We start from the raw sequence: 8,193 nt of genomic DNA, 5'->3' as shown, positions 1-8,193 counted from the left end.
TTATTGAATTAGAAACCAATTATCTTCCTCTTTGTAAATTTTAAAAACCTAAATTTCATAAATAAAAACAGATTTGGTCAGACTGAGAGGATGAAGTGTGAAGAGCTTGAAAAAAGTACTTGAAACAAAATTAAGTCCTAACAGGAGAGAGGACCACTTGAATGGTGGAAGAACAGACTGCAGGAATACATGTGAAAGAGGACCTAGTATAGAGGACTTGGTTTCAAAATGAATGGAAGGAATGTTTGGATAGAGAAATGTTAATTTACTGCTATGGCCATTACCTTACAAAATATTCCCAGACAGCAATACAACAGTAAGTGAAAGAAGCAGATATATATAGATATATTGCAGCATCCAAATGTGATAATGAGAATAAAACTAAATGCAGTAATGCAATGTGAAAATTATAAATCCATTATTGACCTGGCTGAGATAAGAAGTCTGTATACCTACATTCTCAAAATCACAGGCATTCCCTCACATCAGCCTCAAGACCTCTGGGAGAGAGAGGGCTGACCATCGTGGCACCACAGTGTGAAGGTCAGCTGAAAACAAATGCAATAAAATATGCTATCCATAGAAGGTATCATGCATGGCCACTACACACACACACACACACACACACACACACACACACACACACACACACACACACACACACACTGGCCGCCCTTAGCCTCCCCTCTCCCTCCTGGAGCTGAGGACACAAGCAGCGGCTACTCTACATGCCCGCCTTCCCAGCAGGGGGCACAGGGAGGGTACACTCATGGCGGGGCCTCGCATCCTCCGGCTACACTAACTCTAATACATTCTGTAAGCTAAAGCACACAATTGTCATTAATTTATTTTATCAGTAACAATAATTTATCTCTTTAGAGAAATTAACTTAGAAATATTATACATTCCCATATGATATTTTACATTTTTTAATGTATCTGAAATACTTTGTAGTAGAAGCTATCATACTTCACACAGTTAATCTATAATAATAATAATAATAATAGTAATAATAATAATAATAATAATAATAATAATAATAATAATAATAATAATGACAATAACAATAATAATAATAATGGAGTAAAGAACTTAAAAGAAGCTTGAAATAAAGTACTTCACGCAAATAAATATACAAATTTTCGCCCTCTATTTAAATCTCACATCCATTGGGTGAACACTTCAAATATTTATAGGATTTCTTGATTAGCTTATATTCTTTATGTGTAGCATTAGTCTTGTTTTTCTTATAGCAGGTGCTTATTCTGACCAGTTATTGAATGTTACAAGCTTTTAGTTCAACTGCATTAAAGATCACAGTGGTGGGTGTGAAATGTGCACCTCACTTGCTTGATAGGCTAATTATAATAAACTGCTTATGATCATAGATGCTAGCATGAACATTCAGGAAGAGATTATAAAGGTATGGCTCTAATCTTCCATTCCTTTTAAGAATATCCTTCTATTACTGGTTATAGGACACAAAGTTATGTGAAAGGAATCTAGATCCAAAAGCTTTAAAAGAAGCCACTACATCAAGCATGCACTTCTTGGTGATAAACTCTGCATCTATTCATTATTCTCACTCACACCAGTACTATCAATGCAAAACTACGACAAAGTTTAGATCTGTCACACTACAGAAGCTTCTTAAGTCTTGCTAAATATTTACCATAAGAAAATACTGCATTTCAATACATTAATTTTTTCTGTAGAAGCAGAACAAATGTATTTTGATATAGACTGTACACGACTTTACCTTCTGGTATTCATAAATCTTTTATGGTGAATAATAATAATAATAATAATAATAATAATAATAATAATAATAATAATAATAATAATAAACACACTGCTGTCCTGCTGTTATGATTCTAGTGGTTCTCTTAGTACAGTTCTACTAGTTGAATAGCCTACAAAGACCTTTTGGCCATCATGGTTATATTTGATATGAGTGAAAGCCTTTGATAAACTGCCAAAGAAAGAAATACATGTTAGATCTATACCAGCGCACTAAATGTTCTGCATACATTAGTGAACAAGACATCTGCATGACTTTAACTGAGCACCATAATAAGAACAAGAAAAAACACAAAAAATATGAGCCTCTGTTTATCCATACACCATGTTTTACTGGCATTGAAAATAAACAGATGCAAAAACATTTTCTTCTCTTGGGCAGAAATGATCACCTACAATCTTTGATGGTTAACATTTTCTTCCCATTGACTTCAACACATTTATTCATACAGTGCTTTAAATGACAAACATAAGATATGGATGAGTGCTTTCCTTTGGTTTAGGTAAGAGTTTGTCCTTCACAGCCTTCCTATTCAAACATCACATAAGCAAATGTATGTATATATTGTTCCTCTACCTATTTTCTTATTTTCATACCAAAAATAAAACTATAAGAGGACATGAGTGTGAAACAGTTAATGAATGAGACAATACAGATGCAATGAAGTACTATATATTAAAATAGTCCTGTATTCTGAGCAAAGTCATAAACTGGCCAAAATAAGACCCACTGCAAAGAAGCACATACTACAGCTCAGGCCCTTCATATACTGTCTGAAACAAGTATACCTTAATGTTGTGAATTAAGCCACCAATACTTACTGCAGATGAATAATAGATAATAGTTTCACCCAACACTCAAGGAGAAATGTTTTTAATTAGGTATATGTGTTCCAAAAAGATAAAATTATCAAAACATTTAAGTATGTGGTAACAATCAAAACCCATGGGAGATGCTGATTTAATAATGAAAAATCATTTTAATAAAAATAATTATAATAATTAACAAACTAATCAGATATTTAGTCTGCCATAATGCTGGTCAGAAAATCTAATTAAAGCATCTTCATAAAGTTTAAGTAAATATGCTGGAAACGTAAATAAAGCAAGTCCTTACTCTATGATTTACATATATAGATTCATATTGAAATATTTGCATCTTTATATACCATAATTTTTTTTTGCTATCAAAATGGCCCCTAAAACCATGACCAATAGAACAAGAGTAATACAAAGCATTAGTGATACAACACCAGTCACCAAAAGTAACTGATAATTTCACCGTAGTAGCAAGAGATAAATTCTTTGCATACTTGCTGCAGGCAGCTGTGTGTGTCTGCCAGCATGCAACACCCCCCTTGGCCAGGGACAGACGGCTGCTCGAGGCTCAGCTGGAGACTCCATCTACCTTGGTCGCCACCATCACAAAGATCCTGCTAAGAAGTTACAATACTTGCATTTACAGTGATTTAAGAATTTATGGATTTGTAAACTTTCCCCACCAAAATGGCATAAGAAACTTGCAGAAACAAAGTAACAGTAAAATATGTGCTCTTTCATACAATATATGGTTGTTTAAGCTCACAACTGGTTTCATGTGCCAATACTAGAGGTAACAATGCTGTATCCACTGAAATGTAAACACACATTACTGTAAGTAATAGTAATACATCATTCAAAATATAATATTCTTCCGTTATCTGAGGATGTAAAAGGTGCTACTTTTGCGACCAGTGGCAGAAAATTGTTCTTAGTATCTGTGGTACATGCTACAGTACTTATTACCAATGGTATCAAAAACTACCAAAGGGAATCAGTACATTTCACCAGTGAAAGGTTATATAAAATCTGTGCACTCAAGACTACCCATCAACCCTAAGTGTACACACTCCAAAACAAAGTTCCTGTATTGTTTCTCAGGCTCTACAAGGTAGCATACTTCAGCACCTAAACAGGGGCATATGTTGTTGCATACATGAGCCTAAAGAGTTATGCACAAACAAGCCTACATGATTGCATACATAGGTTCTGTACGTAGTGGATGTTAAGATCTACACAGTAAGAGCTATGAAGGAGTTGTACTGCTCTATGTTCCTCTTCAGAATTTCTCCACAGCTGCCCAGAACACGTTCAAATCTGAAACAAAGAGAATCATAAGTTAAAAGCAATAACATGAATAAATATATTCCAATAAATACACACAAATTTTGTATGCAACTAATGATCTTTCCTAAACTATAGAAGATACTAAAAACAGTCAAGAGATGAAATTGTCCAGCTCAACCTTCGACCTCCCTTTCAAGAATCCCAACACAGTTCTCCCTCTCACACCCACAACATCCACTCCACTTTTGTACATCCTTGTTACAATTTATATTTTTTTCAATTTCCCATAAAAGATCAAACCACCAGAGGGTGTTACAGTTGGCCACCTCCACCACTCCACAATTGATTCTTTCACACCTGCCAGACATACCAAGCCCTCCACAAACAATTTGTTTTCACTAACCATTCTCTTCTCATTACAAGTATCTCAAATTATTAATTTCCAATGTATGGACATTAGATCTTGACTTTCATTTCTGGTCAATGTCTCACAAGCTGATGTCTATTGTGACATCATACAGCAGCTTCATCATTTCCATATTTACTGTCCAATTTACCTGTCTATCTACTGTCCTTGCTTTACTGAAATAGGGATTACAAATCTTTTTCAAGCATTGGATAACCTGGATTATTAGATACCAACACCAGAGACATCTGCTGCTGGTAGTTCTGAATAATACTGTGAGCATGTAAAATCTCTAACTAGCAGTTGTGTACTTGACCATAAGGACTATAAAATATCAATGGCTGGGGAAGTGTACCAGGTTTATACACTGTTCCTTAGAAATCATATTTCAAATGTCTGGCATACATGATAGTGACATTTTACCTGGCCCTGTCCAGCTTGACGCATTTCAAAGGACCATCTGCTATGACTGTGGCAGCTCGGGGTCGGTCAAGCAATAGAGCAATTTCACCTGAAAAATTAAGAACATATTATAATAATAAGTAACATATCATGTAGTTGCTTAATTACACTTACAAACTGCAGCGAAATTAAGAAAGCTATGAATTAAGTCCTTCACTTAATTTTCCCAAATTTGACCTTCACTTGCAGCAGGATGTGGAGTGACAAGAGATATGTCTGTAACAGTTAAAATCTGTAAAAATTTTTACATTCCCATGACACCAACTACTGATGCACTATTGAGGTCTCTATTATATATAACAATCTCACTATTGGACATGCCACACATTATACAAATCCACACTGGGCAGATTTTCACTTTATAATAAGGAAATGATGAATAGTATATCACTATACACTATAGGCAACATGTGGCTCATCATAACAGAAAACCACTCCTCACCAAAGTAATCAGAGGTTCCCAGCCTGCCAACCTCTACAGGTTCCTCAGACGGGGAGCGGGCCTGCATTACCACAGCGGTTCCTTCCACAATGATGTAGAAGTCATCACCTGGCTCTCCCTGCCGCACCACGGTGGAGCCAGACTCAAAGGACACAGGCTCCAGGGCATCAGCCACCACCAGGCGCTCCCATTTGTCCAGTGACTCTGTAGATTGAAGAAACCAGACAGACATGATTGACTAACTTGAAAAGAAAAATGTATTGCTGTAGTAGCATTCTGTGGAACCATGTGGAAATGATTTAATTTTCATATGTAAATATGAAATACTGTAAAATTCCATCTGAAAAGTGCCATGAACTCACCAAGAATGGAGACTTTAGAGAGGAATTCTTCATACATTTTGCGTTTTCTGATAGTTGACCCCATAAGGATCCGCCTGTATGAGTCTCTGTCGATGCCCCACAACTTTGTATCAGTTTTTGCCTTCACAGTTGCTTGCCTGGGAGTCCCATAGATGAGAGCCAACTCTCCAAAACTTCCTCCATCAGCAATGCTTGTAACATGCTCACCATCAACAAAAATCTGTTGAACAATAAAAATATTGATTTACTGATTTACTGAAAGAGGAACAAGTATAAAGCAGCTGAGACTCAGTGAAAAATGGTGGGATGGAGTGGAAGAAGTCTACAAGGTGATGTGAACAATCCACAGCTGCACTTTTTTTTATCAAATTTTTATATGCAGTCTATATATTTTTTTTCTATACAACCAATAATTCCCATACATTTGGTGAGAAGCTTGAGAAAAACCCAAATGGACTACCTTCTATACCATATTTAAGATGAATGTCAAGGAATTATTTCACTTATTAATGCAATGTCATGTCAGTGTCAATGTCTCGCTTGTAATCTATGGCAGGGCATGAACGGCAGTGCTGATGGTGGTAAGGCTGCCTTACAACAACTTTCTTAAACTATATCATGGATTTATTTTATGGAAGAATTAATTTTAGAACAATGATGACAGTAAAAAAAAATATTAATGATCAGAATAAAATAAAATAAATATGTAAATAATAAAATAAATTAAGATAAAATAAGGAAAAAACAAATTCTAGAAGTTCCTTGTTCATAATAAAAGAATTACTGAATGTGTTATTATCACTAAACTGAAAATTAAAAGTAAGACTATAAAGCTCAATAACTAAAAAAAAAATAAAGCTGCAACCAGATTACATAATAAATAAAAAAATGGATAATGATGTCGTTTTCTTTCCATCCCCAAAACTCAGTTCTGTGCTAAAGACATTACATACATGACTATATATATGAATAAAGCTGATCTAATGTAGCTCTCTCACCATCTTTCTGTCATTTCTGTAAATCTTCACACAGCTGATATCATTCAACAGAGTACTGCCTTCTTCCTCACCATCAAACTCCCTTCATTATCAAATAAACCTTTACTGGCCTTGATGTCCACCCACTTGCAACTCATCCTTTTTCCTACTATATTACCAAGACCTCCATAATAATTTTAAGAATTTACCACACTCTTATGCCACACACAAGCTAATCAGCAGCTGAGTCAAGGAAGATTTGTTCACAAGACCTAATCTTTCTCTATACCAAGCTGGCAATCCCATACAGGGTGGCCCAGAAAAAACACCATACATTCACACACACATAATTTGCACTTTTAGCCTTGTCAGTCACTGTTGGAAAGGGAAGATTTAATAAGGAAAAAAATAAATAAAATAAAATAAATAAATAAAATAAACTTCATGAGGACAGTCACTCCCAGCATGATGATGGACAAGGGAGGCACCAATACATTATACATGACAGACAATGACTGCTGATTTCCTGTACATAAAAAGTCACTACAGTAGGTGAGTCAGGTGGTTCTTATATCTGATTATTGCATCCAAAAACACTGGCTGCTGTGTTTGATAGATTAAAACTATGCAAATGTGATGTGTGAGAGAGAGAGAGAGAGAGAGAGAGAGAGAGAGAGAGAGAGAGAGAGAGAGAGAGAGAGAGAGAGAGAGAGAGAGAGAGAGAGAGAGAGAGAGAGAGAGAGAGAGAGAGAGAGTTTAGAACAAAACAAAAAGCTGAAACACACACACACACACACACACACACACACACAATCTCCCCGTGCTTACCTCCACTTCCCCCTGATCCAGGATGTAGAAGTTGTCACCCTCGTCGTTCTGCTGGATGATCACCTCCCCCGGCAGGGCGTTGACAGGGAACATGGCGTCAAAGATGTCAGACCGCTCATTTTCGTCCAGGTGGGCAAAGAGGACATTCTTCCCTATAGCCTTCTGAAGGGCAGCCATAGTTTTGTAGTCTTTGGGCACCACCTGGCAAAGGAGGCCAAGGAGTGTGTAAGAGCAGAGCATGATAACCTGCCAGTCCTGCCTCCATAATGTGATGAGGTGGTGCCAACCAGGAGTCTCACATATCATATTAGAGAGTAATTTATGATCACATTAATGCCAGAGTGATGTCAGTTGTCCTATAAGGCTTGGCTGACATGATGCTATGTCTCTCCAGGGAAACATGTGCCTGTTAACATTGCTGCTGTGCCACACATTAGAAAAGACTAATCTTATTCCGGTACATAAAAAAAAAAAAAAAAAAAAAAAAAAAAAAAAAAAAAAAAAACTATACATCAGTTCAAATTTAGCATTTTGAGCTAGTTTGAAATGGAGATTCTAAGAAGCTATACAACAACAAAATATAAAAATCGGTATATGCCATGATTGACTTTTCACATTCTTGGGCATTTTGAGGCATTTGTTAAGAAGTCAAAGCTGTATAGGATCCTGGAAACAAAACATGAGTACATACTACACAACATTACAAACGTTTATAGACAAATAAAGTATTTATTACTGCAGAGTGTACTGGATACTTATGATGTACTGTATACAAAATATTTACTGTCCACCACGATAAGACACCTGAAC

General features: G+C 36.1%; 1 protein-coding gene across 12 annotated transcripts in view; it reads right to left on the bottom strand.

Annotated features, from left to right (window-relative positions):
* Positions 1–2,749: 2,749 nt before the first annotated feature.
* LOC135103276 (cAMP-dependent protein kinase type I regulatory subunit-like) overlaps positions 2,750–8,193 on the bottom strand; it is a 76,430-nt gene continuing 70,986 nt past the window's right edge. For all 12 annotated transcript variants that reach the window (XM_064009323.1, XM_064009330.1, XM_064009325.1 and 9 more), the window contains 5 exons: positions 7,384–7,584; positions 5,579–5,798; positions 5,217–5,420; positions 4,736–4,823; positions 2,750–3,936 (listed from right to left, as the gene is read on the bottom strand). In XM_064009323.1, the coding sequence (XP_063865393.1) occupies positions 3,852–3,936; positions 4,736–4,823; positions 5,217–5,420; positions 5,579–5,798; positions 7,384–7,584 (798 nt within the window). In that variant the 3' untranslated portion in view covers positions 2,750–3,851. The remainder of the gene's footprint in view (positions 3,937–4,735; positions 4,824–5,216; positions 5,421–5,578; positions 5,799–7,383; positions 7,585–8,193) is intronic.

Source organism: Scylla paramamosain, chromosome 1, assembly GCF_035594125.1.
Source record: "Scylla paramamosain isolate STU-SP2022 chromosome 1, ASM3559412v1, whole genome shotgun sequence".
Taxonomy (NCBI): Eukaryota; Metazoa; Arthropoda; class Malacostraca; order Decapoda; family Portunidae; genus Scylla; species Scylla paramamosain.
The sequence above is the reverse complement of the archived record's forward strand: the minus strand, read 5'-3'. Positions and strand labels throughout refer to the sequence as shown.